This window comes from Rhinatrema bivittatum, chromosome 8 (genome assembly GCF_901001135.1).
Source record: "Rhinatrema bivittatum chromosome 8, aRhiBiv1.1, whole genome shotgun sequence".
In the NCBI taxonomy this organism is placed as follows: Eukaryota; Metazoa; Chordata; class Amphibia; order Gymnophiona; family Rhinatrematidae; genus Rhinatrema; species Rhinatrema bivittatum.
The window spans coordinates 277,114,020-277,131,012 of record NC_042622.1 but is presented as its reverse complement, the minus strand read 5'-3'; the positions used below and the strand labels follow the sequence as shown (position 1 = coordinate 277,131,012).

Below are 16,993 nucleotides of genomic sequence, written 5' to 3'. Positions count from 1 at the left end.
TGTTATAGAGGTACAGTTCAGGGGATTTCATTGTTTTTCGCCCAGATTTTTTTTCTCGTTTTCCTTTGAAGGGGTGTAAAGCCTTCAACCTCCATTTTATGTAATTGGTTCCTCAGTAAAACCTTAATTTGGTTGATAGAGCTTTAGTGGGTTCGCTGCATGAGCCTCGTAACAGTATCACTGAAGAATTTTCTGGAGGCTGTTTGTTCAGCTAGAGGCATTTTTGAATTACAAGCCTTGTCTTGCAGAAATCCTTTTGTGGTCTTCTCATTGTTTTCAGTGTCTCAAAGGCTATTTCTTTTTCCCTAAAATGGTTTCTGTGTTCATCTTAAATCAGAGACCATCTCTACTGATGATCATGAGGGTGGAGTGTTATAATAGAGAGGTTATTGGATGTCCATTAGGTGGTTCTTAGATATTTAACAGTGTCTAGTGCTTTTTTTTTTTTTTTAATCTGGCAGATTGTTTTATCTGCAGGGCTTTGTAAAGCCTCTCTAGCTAGATGGTTTAAAAGAAAAAAAAAACAATTGTTTCAGCTTGCTTATTGAAAGGTTGGCAGCTTCCAGAGGTCCTTCAGGCAAACTCAACGAAATATTACATTTCTTTTTTGGGTAGAACTTTTGCTCTTCCCCCCCTTTAGGGTATTTGTAGGACGGTCATTTGATGATCCTTAAATTCTTTCGCTAAATATTTCAGCCTGGATGTTTATGCAAAAGAAAACGCAGCTTTTGGAGATAGTGTTCTCTGGGTGGCCCTAACTTCCTCCCTTCCACATTAATTAGACTTTGGAACTTCCCACTTTCCTGATAATTTCCTTTCCTTGAATCCTGCTACACTAGTCGATGACCTTCCTAGGAAATTGGGCCTGCGCGGTCTTTGAAGCAGTGTATCTCAGTTTTCCCGTTGATAGCAGGGCTGAATTAGCCATGCTGTCATAGGAACTGCCAATCAGGGCCTGGAAGGTGGAGCTTTACCAAGCAGAGTGTAGAGTTTTCAGTCTCTGCGGCTGCACGTGTGTTCCCGCGCAGGAAAGTAACAGATTCTCCTCACTCTGTTTTTTCCGCGTGCGGGAGCACACGCAGAGCTTGATTCTCCTCTCTCTTTTATTTTTTTCACAAACTATGTCGAAGAAACCTTCCGGGATTAAACCGTGTCCATGCAGTAAGGTCATGTCTGTCACAGATGGACATGACCGCTGTTACCGCTGCCTTGGACCGGACCACAGTCAGGCGGACTGTGAATTTTGTAAAAAGATGCCTCGAGCCCAGCATCATTGGGCCTATAAGATGAGGGACTTACAGGGGGAAATTCCTCCTTCCGAGGCACACTCATCTCTGGGCCCATCTAAACAGTTTGGGCCTGTCGAAGAAAAGAGCATCGTCATGGGATCCTCAGGCCTCCAGGACTGGACTGGAGGTAAGGATAACAGACTACATCAGGAGCTACGCAGAACCCAGGGATCTGGGCCAAAAAAGTTGATTATGCCCAGCTCACTTCTTCGCAGTATAAAGAGCCAGGACAACTACAAGCGCCCTCTAAGAAAAAGAGGGTATGAAGGGTGCCAACCTAAAGCAGCACAGCAGGTCTAGTGAAAATCTGGACCTAGTTTTTGACTAGTCTCCAAATCTAGCACTTGCCGTCTCTGGTAAGGAGAAGAATTCTGCTGTACTGGAGGAATAACGCAAGATCTCCAAAGAGTGCTGGGGATGAAGATGTAGAATCCGGTTACCTGCTTGCATTTCTCCTGGCTTCCCATACTTCCTTATTGCTCAGCCTTCAATCCGGATCAGTCTCATTCTGTGCAGTGCCACCTGGAGTTGGGACTCACTTTTCAGACAGCAGGTGATAGAACCTGTCCTGCCTACTCAGCATGGCCAGAGGTTCTTCTCTTGCTATTTCCTTATCCCCCAAAAAACCTGGAGATTGAGACCAGTCCTAGATTTAAGAAACCTGAACGAGAATCTGCTGTGGGAGAAATGCAAGGTGATCTCCCTCCATACAATTCTGCCCTTCATCCAGGCAGGGGAATAGACGTGTGCCTTGGATCTGAAGGATGCCTGTGCTCACACATATCTATCCATTCCTCTCATTGGCAGTGTCTGCATTCACTCTCTACTACAAGTACAGGGTGCTCCCACTTGTCTCAGCTACACCGAAGGTCTTTACCAAATGCCTAGCCATAGTGTCAGCACAGCACCATCATCAGGGCATCTGTTTTTTCTCTTACCTAGACTAGTTGGTGCCATATCTTCCCAGTATAATTAACCCACCTCCACATGAGATCCCTACAGTGCGGACTCTGCTCCCAATGGGACCAGTTAATGCATCCCTTGACTTTAGTGAATATCTTGCAAGAAATGAGGCAAGTACTTCTCTGGTGGCTAGACCCCTACATTATTCAAGAGGGGGCACCAGTCTTTCTACTTCCTCATCAGGTGACAGCCACAGATGCCTCCATCAAAGGATGGGGAGTCCATATGGGTCCCTTATGAACCCAAGGGACTTGGTCATTAGCATAAAGAGTTTTTCAAATCAACCTTCTGGAACTGTGAGTGTTCACACACCTCTTAATGACTTTCTCTCATCTGCTTGAGGGAAAGATAATTCTCATTCAAACCGACAATCAAGTAACCATGTTCTGTGTCATCAAGCAAGGAGGCACAGGGTCGTGGAATTTCTCCCAAGAAGTGGTAAAGATATGACAATGGATGTGAAATCATTAAGCAGTTCTTCAAGCAACCTACCTCCCAATGTTGTGAGCACTGAACACTGATAGCAAGAGAAATTCTTTATTAATAAGATATGTTATGGAGCAATATGGAATACCATAGCAAAGTAAAGTACATGGAGAACTTGAGGCTTTGAGACTGTGCAGCAGGTTATATATGTCACCTCCTCCAAACCAGCACACCAATTTTAGTTTTTGTTAGCATAATATTTTTCAACTGGTTAGTACTACTATCTTATCTCAAATATGCTAATTCTCAGTTCTTGTAGGTCATATGATTTCTTGTAAGTTGAGTCCAGAAGGCAGAAGCAAAATGTAATGCTCATCTTTTAACATGCTTTAGCATTCCAATAATCTTGACTGGTCTGATCAGTTCAATTTTATTATGCTGTTATCTTTCTGCTTTTTCACCACCACACTCTCTTCTGTCTCCAAAGAGAACCCTTCAAAGACCCTTATACCAGGATTGCCAATACATTAGTGGATTGCTTCAGCAAGGTATTTCACATGCATGAATGGTCCTTACAGCAGTCAACAGCGAAAGACTTCAGTCTTTGGGGACATCCCTCAATTGATCGCTTCGTGTTGGAGGAAATTGGAAAAATGGAAAGGTTTTGTTCCATTCTTCCCAGTGAGCTCAGATCTGCTCAGGATGTTCTTCTCAGTAGGAATTCACGTCTCATGTACGCTTTTCCATTGATTCTGTTGATAGCCAAGATTATACAAAAAATGTTTAGACGGGGCCCAACTGACACTTTATTGCACCAGCATGACCTAGACAAGTATGGTTCACGTACCTAATACAACTGGCCATCAGCCCTCACTCCGATCCCTCTAGGGGCCAATCCATCCCTGTTAACTCAAGAAGCGGGATGTCTATATCATCCGAACCTTCCCTCTCTCAACTTGACAGCCCAGATGTTGAGTGCTTACTGATCACCCCATTTTCCTTGCCAAAAGTAGTAGAGGTCATAATAGTAGTCTCCAGGAATTCCACAAATAGAAGATCTTATAGTTTTAAGTATAACAGTTTTCGTCCTGGTGTCAATAAAGCTCCTTGGACCCTTTCGCATGTGAGCCATGAGAATTACTCCAGTATTTGCTCTTTCTTTCTTCCACAGGTTTCAGAATCTTATCAGTAAGAGTACATCTCAGTGCCATAGCAGCCTACCACATTCAAATTGAGATTAGACCAATCTTTATTCATTGCTTAATATCGAAACTCATGAAAGTCTTATGGCATACTAAACTTTCAGTGGTCAAACCACTTATTCCATACTACCTTCACATAGTTCTACCACAACTTATGAAGCAACTTTTTAGGTCATTGGAGTCTGCTTCTGTCAATTAACCTACATGGAAAGTATTATTCCTTGTTGCAATTGCATCAGCCAGAAGAGTAAGTGAGCTTCAGGCTTTAGTTCATTACTTTCCTTATATGCAGTTCTACCACAATAGAGTGATGCTTCACACCCATCCAAAGTTTCTACCAAAGGTAGTGTCAGTTTTTCATATTAATCAAGCCATCATATTACCCAGGATCTTTCCGAGGCTGCACGCACATGAAGATGAAACGGCCCTTCATTCCTTAGGCATTCTTTATCTTGTAGTAAGCATTGGCTTACTACAGAAAAAGAACTCCGCCACATTATCAGACCTCACGATTATTTGTTTCTTACAATCCTAACCATCTGGATACAGCAGTTGCCAAATGAACATAGTCTAATTGGCTAGCAGATTGTATTGCACATTGTTTTGCGTTAGCACACCTTCAGATTATAGATTCAATCAAGGCTCATCAAATGGGAGCAATGGCTGCATCAGTGGCTCATCTGTGAGCAGTGCCTATTGAAGACATTTATAAAGCTGCAACTTGGTCATTTGTGTGCACCTTCACGTACCATTACTGTCTGGACAATCTATCAAGAAGTGGAAGTAAATTTGGACAAACAGAATTCTGTAGCCTGTTCACCCAGTAGTCCACTCATGGTGGGTTCCGAGTTGCTTATTCATTCAATGCTCCGCTGCAACCCTCAGCTTTGGGACTCCATATGTAATGGCTAATTCATCTTTGCTTGTCAATGAAGAAAGCAAATTTGCTTACCATAAATGATGTTTTCTGTAGACAGCAGGATAAGTTAGCCATACTAAATACCCGCTCACTAATTTGGGAAGGCTTATCTCTAAAATTGACTGAGTAGAATTCCCGCAAATGCTCAGTAGAGCCATGTGTCATGGCTAATTCATCCTGCTGTCTACAGGGAGCACCGTTTATGGTAAGCAAACTTGCTTTCCTGTTATTGGACTAACCAGTCACAAGGCAGCTTTAATAGTACTTTATGACATCACAAAGCAGCCGAAGATTAAACAGACCGAAAAAAAGTCAAATTAGAAACTATTGGCATCCATGTAGCACACCTGGTTGTTGCACAGTTAAAGATATTGGTAGTATTTATGGGTTATTTTCTTTTCATTCATTTTATAATTGCAGTAAGAGACTCCACAGCTTGCAACAGGGTGAAATTACTCATGCTTGAGGTTGTGCCAGCAGTTATGTTGCAGCATGCCTATGCGCATGTAATTTCTCTATGCACTATGCTGGACCCTGTTTTGTGGTACCTTGCAGCATGGAATGCTTCTGCTATGACTGACATGTTCCTTTGTAGTCTCTTGCATGTGCTTACTTGCTTCACAAAAGCTATGCTATCTTGTGTGGCAAAAGGTTATAAAGGGATATATTTACTAAATGGTATTAACACATTAATGCACATTAAACACCTGTATTAGCACAGAACATGCACTAAAGTAGCATTAACACATGCTTTTGCCTTTGTTTTTTTCTAATAACCTGGATTTTTGTGTTGGAATTTAAATGAGCTAATTAAAATGCAAAATGATAGTTATCAGCTCATTTACATGTATCACAGTTTACATTAGCACAAAATCTGTGTTAAACTGCCATTAACGCAAAACTTTAAACTGCACCTCTAGAGTTGTAATTACTTTTTGTATTAGAAGTGTGCGGTAAGATGGGGCATTGCATTGCTCCAACATGCTATTCACTAAAGGGCAACAGGTTAAAAGTGCTGCAATATGCATTATCACGCATTTTTAACATGCTTTAATAAGTAGGCTTCAGAGTTTGATAGTGGAGATGCCTGAAGAAACTGTGTTTTCTTGGCCAACGGAAACAAAAAATGGGCTTGTCCACAAACATCTCCTTCCTGTTGGTTTGCTCTTCAGTGACCAAGATAAAACAGACTGTAGCAAGCTAGAGCTTAAAAAGAAAGCTGTACCTCTGCATGTTTTGAAATATGGATCTTGTCATTTGTAACCCCGCAACGTTTATAAACCAATTGGCTTGCATGAGTGCATGATGGTTGGAGACCATCAACTCCTAGAGCCATAAAGAAATTGCAGGGCAGCTGCTTAGATTATAATTTAATAGTAATATTTTAATTGATGCAGGTTGGGGAGGTGATCTAAATGCTCTTGCCATTTATACTTTTCAAATACTGGGTAATGCACACGTTATGCAGTTTTCTTTCTAAAGATTAATTTGATACTCTGGTTTCATTTCTGCTTTTAATATAGTCAACATGTACAGCATGATAAATGAGCAGGGTTGCATGACATAGGTGTTTAGTCTCAAAAAATGGTGGGGTGTTTCTACTGGACATACATTTGGATAATATCTAAAACTGATCTAGAAATAGTAATGGCTCAGACTGCTGTATGGTGTGATCTTTTTTTGTTGTTGCTACCCATTTTATGTCTGCTGACTTCAGCTTTCACATAATGTTAGAAGTTCTAGAAAAGCCAAGGTGAATTAATTTGATTGGGGTGGGGAGGGGAGCAGTTCCCTTATTAGCTAGAACTGTAACCAGTGAGTGTTTTATAAGTTAGTTTTTCTTTTGCGGATAGAGCAACAACTTGGCTTGGCTTGACTTAAATATGCTTCTGATCTTTCCCTGTTTACCTCCATAGAGAAAGTTTTCTTTTATTATATGTTAATCTCCATTTCTCACACTAACTTCTAATAGAATTTGTTTCTATTTTCTGTAGGATAGCTCAAGTTCTGTGGGCTCAGGAGAATTTACAGGGGTGAAAGAACTTGATGATATTAGTCAAGAAATTGCTCAATTGCAAAGGTAAGAGGAGGAGTAGCCTAGTGGTTAGAGCAGTGGGTTGCGAACCAGGGAAGCTAGGGTTTTAATCCCACTGCTGCTCCTTTTGACCTTAGGCAAGTCATTTCATCCTCCATTGCCTCAAGTACAAACTTAGGGGGTCATTTTTCAAATTGCGTTGGGCCGTTATCTCATGCGATAGGGTGCGATAACGCCCTAATTCACGTGATGATAACCGCATCGTGACTTTAACATTTAAATGAGGGAAAGGGGCAGGATTTGGGCAGGGTAAAAAATATTTATGCTGGTACCGCTGTGGGTAATAATGTTTTTCACGTAGATAAGCAGCTGAATTAGCCATGCTGTCTGGGTACATCTTCCGTGCCACTAGGTGGTGGAGCTCTCTAACTCTAGAAAAGTCTTTCAGCTAGGTGCTCCCTCTTGTATCTTCCCACGTTTGCTTGAGGCTCCTGAGTCCATTTTTTTCTGCTCGACTAATCGCACGCGGAGCTCTGTCTCTCCAGACCTTTTTTGAATTTGTGAGTTGAAAAAAAAAAACAGAAGACTTCATCACCACAAGAAAAAGCTTATTTCTATCATGCCTCGCCCAGGATTTAAATTCTGCGCCTGTGGCAAACTCATGTCAGTAACTGATGGCCATCAGTCATGCTACCTATGCCTGGGACCTGACCATGATCAGGCAAGTTGCCGGGACTGCGGCCGTATGTCCCCAAGAGCACAGCGCCAGCGAGTAGCTCGAATCCAGCAACTTAAGACAGCATCCTTGTGCTCTTATGCCCCTTCAAAGTCCTCTACCAGATCATCTCCAGGCCCAAAACGCAAAAAGAAGTCAGCCTTTCACAGAAGGGCCTCTTCTGTGGACCCTGCCAGTGTAAAATACCCACCGCCGATGCCCCTTCAAGAACCGGAGCAAGGCGCGGGGGATGCGTTGATGGCGTCATGGCCACAAGGCCTATCGATGCTACCAGCTCACCGAAGCAAGGAACGACTTCCACCTGAATCGCGTCAGACGCTCTGACGCACCTCGGGAGCATCCACGCACCGACTCACCTAAAGAACATCGATGCACGGAGGAGAGTGCGTCGCAACTGTGTCGAGTTGACGCACCACAGACGCATCCGATGCACATCGACGCTGGATCTCAGAAACCAAAACAGCCAATGCACCCGAAGCAGACGGGGCCAAAGAAACATACATCTGGCCATAAGAGACCTAGGGAGCCTTCTCCACTCCTTGTGGTCAATTCTGACCAAGACGTATCTCCAATACGTCTCTCAGACAGCCAATCATCCTCTCCCGGACGGAGATCGGATCCATCGCCTGGCCAACAACATATTAGGATTGTCACCTCCACCAATCCTGGTACAGCCAAAAAGCCTGTGGACCACGGCAGCTCCTTACTGCTCCATCGCCGGTAGAAACCCTGCCTTCCATACCCTCAATCTCTGGACTAGCTTCGCAAACTATTACCCAGATAACAAACATCCTATCGCAATTTTTAAATTCGATAGAACAGCAAAATCCGCCCCCACCGCTTACACCAGTGGAGGCTCCACCTATGCCAGAAGACCCCTCTATCCACGGACCATCACCGAAGATCCAGCCACAGAGGCCATCAACACCTTTGAAAGAGTTTATACTTACACCTTCCTCCGATGATTCATCGATGGGATACCCTTCAGACCCAGCTGAGGCCCCGCCAGAACCGGCATCTCCGCCTGAGGATTTAATGTATTCACAGTTTCTAGAAAAAGTAGGTCTACTCCTTAATGTAGAGACCAGGAAACTTCACGATCCCTGTCAGGAGATGATGGGCATCTTAAAAATATTTGACACTCCCAGCGAACCAGTAGCACTGCCTCAATACCAAGTGCTAAATTCCCTGATGGAGAAGGCTCGGGACATCCCTCTTACTACTCCATCGACTTCACATAAAATTGATATCAAATATCGTATGAGGGACTTCCCCTTTTATTCTACGGTTCAACTACCCCATCAATTGGTGGGCGTAGAATTTGCAATGCAGAAAGCAAAAAAGTCTAGGTTGCATTCAAATACACTACCATCTAGAGATGCAAAATTACTGGATGATTTTGTGAAGCGCTCCTATCAATCGAGCATGCTTAACACAAAAATTCAAAACCATCAGTTTTTTATTGCGCAGTACCTGTTCGAGAACTTGCAGATTCTGAAACCGTATCTGATTCAGGGATCCTTAGACTCCACCTTGCCTACGGAATACGACAACATGGAAGAGGGTTTAAGACGACAGCTGCGTTCCATATATGAAGGCTTCGAGGTCTCCTCCAAAACTTCAGTAAATTCTATAGCAGCAAGACGATTGGCATGGCTCCGGTCAAGTGCCATCAGGGATGATGTCCATGACAAGCTGGCTAACCTTCCATGCCGACCGGATAACCTATTTGGTGACAAGTTCACCGAAACAGTCACGAAGCTAAAGGAACAAAAAACAGCTGTGTTGTCCCTGATGTCCCCACATCAGCCTGTATCATTCAGGCGACAATACCTGTCTTATGAGAACATAAGAACATGCCATACTGGGTCAGACCAAGGGTCCATCAAGCCCAGCATCCTGTTTCCAACAGTGGCCAATCCAGGCCATAAGAACCTGGCAAGTACCCAAAAACTAAGTCTATTCCATGTTACCGTTGCTAGTAATAGCAGTGGTTATTATCTAAGTCAACTTAATTAATACCAGGTAATGGACTACTTATCCAATCCTTTTTTAAACACAGCTATACTAACTGCACTAACCACATCTTCTGACAACAAATTCCAGAGTTTAATTGTAGTTGAGTGAAAAAGAACTTTCCCAGATTAGTTTTAAATATGCCACATGGTAACTTCATGGAGTGCCCCCTAGTCTTTCTATTATCTGAAAGAGTAAAAAACCGATTCACATCTACCCATTCTAGACCTCTCATGATTTTAAACACCTCTATCATATCCCTCCTCAGCCGTCTCTTCTCCAAGCTGAAAAGTCCTAACCTCTTTAGTCTTTCCTCATAGGGGAGGTGTTCCATTCCCTTTATCATTTTGTCGCCCTTCTCTGTACCTTCTCCATCGCAATTATATCTTTTTTGAGATGCGGCGACCAGAATTGTACACAGTATTCAATGTGCGGTCTCACCATGGAGCGATACAGAGGCATTATGACATTTTCCATTTTATTCACCATTCCCTTTCTAATAATTCCCAACATTCTATTTGCTTTTTTGACTGCCTCAGCACACTGAACCGACGATTTCAATGTGTTATCCACTATGATGCCTAGATCTCTTTCTTGGGTAGTAGCACCTAATATGGAACCTAACATTGTGTAACTATAGCATGGGTTATTTTTCCCTATATGCATCACCTTGCACTTGTCCACATTAAATTTCATCTGCCATTTTGATGCCCAATTTTCCAGCCTCACAAGGTCTTCCTGCAATTTATCACAATCTGCTTGTGATTTAACTACTCTGAACAATTTTGTATGATCTACAAATTTGATTACCAAAGGACCTATAGGCCATACTCTTATTATAGGCCTCAACCTTATCAGCCGACTCGACAACAACCTTACCAACCACAAGGTTCGCGACCTAGGACAAGAGCCCCTCAACAGGCCCAACCCTCAGCGGAATCCCAACCATCAAAAACACAACAAGTTTTTTGAAGATAATTCCGCCACTGGCTCAGACATTGGCAGTAGGAGGAAGATTATCCAGATTCCTCCCAGTATGGTCCAGTATCACATCTGATCAATGGGTCCTCACAATAATAAAAGAAGGTTATTCCCTCCACTTTACGTCCATTCCAATCATATCACACTTAGTTCCCCAGAAACATCGAGCAGCAGCACACAGGGGCCCTCTCCTTCGGGAAGTCAAGATGCTCCTCCAGCAAAATTGCATTCGGGAACTATCTTCCTTGACACCCCATCCCGGTTTCTATTCACAATACTTCCTCATTCCCAAGAAATCGGGAGGCCTACGTCCAATCCTGAACCTATGTGTGCTCAACAAATACATCCACAAGGAGAAATTCAAGATGACTTCTCTCAAGTCCATCCTTCCCTTCCTTCAGCCCAACGATTGGATGTGTTCACTGGACTTGAAGGATGCATATGCCCACATACCAATGCATCCCAATTCCTGGTGTTACCTCTGCTTCCAGATGGACAACAGGCATTTCTAATACAAGGTACTACCATTTGGCCTCTCCTCTGCCCCCAGAGCACCAAATGTCTAGCAGTAGTGGTGGCAAACCTCCATCATCAGGGGGTGTGAATATTTCCTTACCTGGATGACTGGCTTCTAGGAGCACCCAACCAGTCTCTCATGCAAAAGAATCTACTTCACACCATTTCTTGCCTCGACAATCTGGGTCTCCTGATCAACTACGAGAAGTCAAACCTTCAGCCAGCACAAACCTTGCAGTTCATCGGGGCCTATTTAGATACCATTTAAGACAAGGCATTCCTACTTCACCCTTGAGCACTTGCTGTTCGCACGCTATCTTCAGTCCTTCTGCACACCATGACTGTCCCAGCCTGCCAAATCATGACCATCCTAGGACACATGACAGCATCTATCTGTGTGATCCCACACACAGGTCTACACATGCATCGCCTCCAATGGGGCCTCAAAAATCAGTGGACTCAGTTCCTACATCCACTATTGACCCCAATCCACATAACCTTCAGCATGAAGAAAGACCTACAGTGGTGGCTACTTCCATCCACACAAACAACGGGATTGCCTCTGTGACCCCCCCCCCCCCTCCCCAACATCAGGTAATACTCACCACAGATGCCTCTCCCATGGGGTGGGGAGCTCACCTATACCATCTTCAAACTCAGGGGCTCCCTGTATGTACCCGGATCAGTCCAGACTCTCCTGGATTTTGTCTCCCCTCCAGCAGATGGAGACAGAGAAGTTTTAATGGACTCCGTCCTATATCCCTGAGGTGCCACCTAGAGTCTGTCAGTATTTCTCTGTCTCCAGCAGATGGTGGGGGTGCAAAACCTTTAGTCTGGGTTTAGTGTTTGGCTTTTAGTTTTGTTGGTATTCGTTCCTTAGGGAATCTTAAAAAAAAAAAAAAAAAAAAAAGAGAGAGAAGATATCTCTTTAAGCCTCCCAGGTGGTTTTTAGGTCCTGGTGGGACCACCCCCCGGTAACAGAGGCTCTGGAGCAGAGGGTTGGGAGCCCTGTAACTGCCCGCGGCTGAGGGTGATACCGGGGAGCCCGGTTCACTCACCCTCGGAAGATCTGCACACAGGACAAAACAACACCGAGGATCATGCCGCATGGTGCGGCCTGTGGGCCGGAGTTTGTACCGGTTGCTTGTCAGGAGGGGAAGGCTCTTCGGGGAAGCCGATTCCGGCGAATTCGCATCGCAGCAGCTCTAGAGCACGCAGGGACCTTGGGAAGGCAAAAATTGCTGCGGCAGTCTCAGGACCCTTTTCTTCTTAGCGCAGGTACTGAAGCCTTACTGCGAACGATCAGGGAGCAGGAGAAGGCTACCCTGGGGGAGTGGAGCTCTCCGCCACCACTTTCGTCGCGTCCTGCTGCCCCTGGGTGGGGTGTCTTGCAGGCAGCACAGATCTCTTCCTCAGAGGAGGAACGGGGGAAGGGCTCGGATGAATCTTCTTCCTCGTTCTCCTCCAATTTTGTTTTGTTGCTACATAAAGCACGAAAAGCAGCAAAGAGCCAGGGTACTAAGGTATCCCGTGAGGTCCCGCCGTCGCTGGGGGCTGGGACAGGAGCTTCATCACTCCACAATCGTACCAAGTCACACAGTGGCATAGAAGCCCCCAAGGCCAAACGCCCTCTCCGGTCCTTTTCCTGTCAGGTGGACAGTTCAGAATCGGTCGGGGTGGATGAAGGTGAGTCTCCTCCGCAAGCCCCTGGTGAGGGACCGGATGCGGATCAGGATCACCAGCTCCAACCGGCCAAGCCAGTAGTCTCACCTTTAGTGGAGGGCGATGATCCCAAAGTGGTCCGCCTGTTCAGAAGGGATGAGCTAGGTCCACTTATCCCAGCCATTCTGGAGGAGCTGGGCATTGAGGTTCCTCTGGAGCTATGGATCCGGTGATGGTGGGCCTCAGGGGTCCAGTTTGATCTTTACTGTTTCATATGTCAGTTACAGATCTTTTGTTTAAGGAGTGGGACTCTCTGGACCTTGGTTTAAAGGTAAGTCGGGCTATGGACAAGTTATATCCGCTTCCGGAGGAAGTGCTGGAGCTCCTTAAGGTCCCTAAGGTGGACACCGCGGTCTCGGCAGTGACCAAGAAACCACCATCCCAATAACAGGAGCCACTGCCCTGAAGGATTTTCAGGATCGCAAATTGGAGTTGCAGCTTAAAAAGATTTTTGAAGTTTTAGCCCTAGGAGTCCGGGCAGCTATGTGCAGCAGTTTCGCGCTGCGAGCCAGTCTCTGCTGGGTTCATGATTTGCAAGCCGCAGCATCCCTTTCTGGGAGTGAGGTGGTGCAAATAGGGCACCTGGAGGCAGCGGTAGCTTACAGTGCTGTCGCACTTTATTTATTTATTTATCGAGTTTTATATACCGTCCGGTTTCGACATCACAACGGTTTACAAAGTTTCGATGTTTAACATAGTTTCCAAAGATTCATGTGATTGTCAACATAAATATTGTAGGCTTTATAAACGTAGATTGTATTTCAAACTATGCAGTTTCAGTTATGTTTGTATTACGAGCTTGTATTGGTTCCACATGGTTTGCATAGGGCCAGTAGGAGTGAGGTAATATCTGAGAATCATTGGGTGTTTTGGTAGGCTTTGGTAAACATCCAGGTTTTTAGTTTTTTTTTGTTTTTTTTTTTTAAGGTTTTTAAATTTGCTGTGTTATAAGTTCAGTTGGGAGGGTGTTCCAGAGTTTGGGACTTCCTAGGGATATGATCTGTTGCAGACTTCTGGCAGGACTATGGTCTCGGCCGTGTCAGCCTACAGGCTCCTCTGGCTTAGACACTGGGCTGCGGATGTTTTCCTCTAAGGCTCAACTGAGTTCCTTACTCTTCAAGGGTAAGCTGCTTTTCAGGCAACAATTGGAGGACATGATAAAATCTCTGGGGGAGAATAAAGTCCATAGGAGGATAGACCCAGGATGAGAGGATCCTTTCCTCAACGGGCGAGATTTCGGGGAAATCACTGGTTTCGCTCTTAACGTTCTGCTGGTTCGTCCTTTCAACCGGCCGTCAGTCTTCTTGGAATCAGTCCTTTCGAGGGTGCCGGCCTGCCAGAGACGGAGCCCCACAATCTCATGGGGGTCCCAAGTCAGCGCAATGAAGTGAGGTCGGTCCACTCTTCCATCCCAAGAATAGGGGGAAGTTATCCCTTTTTCTAGAAGAGTGGACCAACTTAACCTCAGATCAGTGGGTCCTCAGTATAGTAGAACACGGTTACACGTTAGATTTTGCTCGGCCAGTCCACGAGCGGTACATGGTTTCCCCATGCGGGTACCACCAAAAACGCTGGGCGGTATAGGACATTCTGTGGCGGTTACAGGACATAGGCACCATTACCAGCTTCTCATGCTTAATGATTGTACATGTTTCACAATTTTGACTGTACATATTGTCCTTTAATGATTGTACATAATCTCCAAACCTCTCACTTAATGCTTGTACATAATGTTGTCTCAGTTCCGATTGTACATATTGTCTCAGTTCCGATTGTACATAATGTCTTTTTGCATTTAACGATTGTACATAATATCCAATCCTTAATCCTATCTTTACCCTCAGCTTATTTCCTTCCTTTCCTCTCCCCTCCCCCTCCCCTCCCCAGTTTAACATCAGTTTCACGGTAAAGCCATGTTGGCTGATTTCTTGTTTTATGGAAACCGATGTGATGTTTCTAACGAATGTCAGTATATAAAAACGTTAAATTAAAAAAAAAAAAAATAGTTCTGGTACCTGCACGAGAGCTCAGGCGAGGGCGCTACTTTATCTACTTCGTGGTACCCAAGAAGGAGGGCACCTTCCGTCCAGTCCTAGATTTAGAGAGTCAATCGGACTCTAAAGGTACCTCATTTTCGGATGGAAACTCTTCGCTCGGTGATAGCGCCTGTACACAAAGGGGAATTCCTAGCATCTCTAGATCTGACAGAAGCTTACTTGCACATTCCTATAAGCCCGGATCATCAGAAATATCTGCGGTTTGCGATCCTGGGGCATAATTTTTAATTTTGCACGCTACCGTTCGGTCTGGCGATGGCGCCCAGAGTCTTCACCAAGATGATGGTGGTTGTGGCAGCGGCCCTGCGAAAGGAGGGGATTTTGGTACATCCCTACCTGGATGATTGTCTGATTCGAGCGAAGTCAGAACACCTTAGCAGGGCAGCGGTGCAGAGGGTGCTACAGATGTTGAGCTTGTTGTGTTGGGTGGTCAACCCCGACAAGTCACCTGGTTCCCTTCCAGTCCTTGGAGTTTTTGGGTGCTCTGTTTGACACGATCCGCCGAGGAAAGATTGTCCAAGCTTCTCACTCAGGTGGAGTCCTTGCGATCCATGTAGGTCCTTGGTTCGATGGCTTCCTCTCTCGAACTGGTGCCCTGGGCCTTTGCGCATATGCGTCCTCTTCAATCAGCCTTGCTTTCCCGGTGGAATCCACGCTCCGAACAGTTTCATTTCCTCCTCCCACTGACGGATTCGGCACAGTCCAGTCTTCTTTGGTGGCTGTGTCCAGACAATTTGACAGGATGTGGATTTGGAAATTCCCTCCTGGATAGTGGTAACCACTGATGCCAGCCTCTCCGGTTTGTCGAGGAACAGCAGTGAAAGGTCAGTGGACGAGGTTGGAGTCTTCTTGGTCAATCAATCGGTTGGAGACCAGAGCGGTTCGGTTGGCGCTACAGGCCCTCCTTCCCTTAGTAGAGGGGAGATCAGTGCGGATTCTCTCCAACAATGCAACGACCGAGGCTTACATCAATCATCAGGGCGGAACTCGGAGTCGTCCGGTGGCGACGGAGGCTCAACTTTTAATCAGTTGGGCAGGATAGCCTCTCACATTGCTGGAGTGGACAATGTGCAGGCTGATTTTCTCAGCCACCACCAGTTGGATCTGGGAGAGTGGGAACTCTCCGAGGCTTTCAGTCTCCTGTGCAACCGATGGTCCAGGCCCGCGATGGCTCCTCGATTTTTCAGTCAAAGAGAGCCAGGAGCGGAAGGTGTAGGCACTCTGGTACTTCCCTGGCCAAAGGACATTCTGTAGTATGTCTTTCCGCTGTGGCCATTGGTTGGCAATGTTCTACGTCGCATCGAGGCTCATTCGGGCAAGGTGATACTCATCGCGCCAGAGTGACCGTGGCGCCCGTGGTTTGCGGACCTTCTCAATCTGGTGGTAGACGGCCCGCTGAGATTTCATCCATCCCCAATTCTGCTGTGACAAGGTCCCGTTTATTTCACAGAGGTGGATCGCTTTGTCTAGCGGCATGGCTTTTGAAAGGCGCAGATTGAGAAATGAGGATTACTCGGAGGAGATGATTACTACGCTTTTGCAGTCCCGTAAAACTTCCACCTCCATAGCCTATGTCAGAGTTTGGGGTATTTTCGAGGACAGGTGCCTGAACCACGCAGTGGAGCCGTCCAGGACTACTATTCCGGATGTTCTGGCCTTTCTGCAGGCAGGTCTCGTAAAAGGTCTAGCCTTCAATTCCCTAAGAGTTCAGGTGGCAGCCCTTGGTAGTTTTGGTGGAAAGGTACAGGGCCTCGCTCTAGCGTTTCATCCGGATGTGGTTCGTTTTCTACGTGGCGTTAAACATCTGCATCCTTCGATTTGTGAAAGCTCAACCTGGTTCTCCATGCCCTTTGTAATGCGCCTTTCGAGCCGCTGAAGCGGGCGACCTTGAAAGATCTGACATTGAAGGTCGTTTTCCTCGTGGCTATTGTATCGGCGCGGTGGGTTTCAGAGCTACAGGCCTTTTCTTGTCGGGAGCCCTTCTTAAGGATTTCTAACGAAGGAGTTTCTTTACGAATGGTTCCCTCCTTTCTTTTGAAAGTAGTGTCCTCTTCATTTGAATCAAACGGTGGAGCTCCCGTCCTTGGCGGGCCTAGATCTTTCTACTTCCAAGTCTAGGGAGTTAAAACAG

General features: G+C 45.5%; 1 protein-coding gene across 1 annotated transcript in view; it reads left to right on the top strand.

The window, feature by feature from the left end:
• LOC115096424 (epidermal growth factor receptor substrate 15-like 1) overlaps nt 1-16,993 on the top strand; it is a 348,080-nt gene that overhangs the window by 34,660 nt on the left and 296,427 nt on the right. Inside the window, exon 3 of the mRNA XM_029611002.1 lies at nt 6,794-6,879. Coding sequence (XP_029466862.1) covers nt 6,794-6,879 — 86 coding nt within the window. The remainder of the gene's footprint in view (nt 1-6,793; nt 6,880-16,993) is intronic.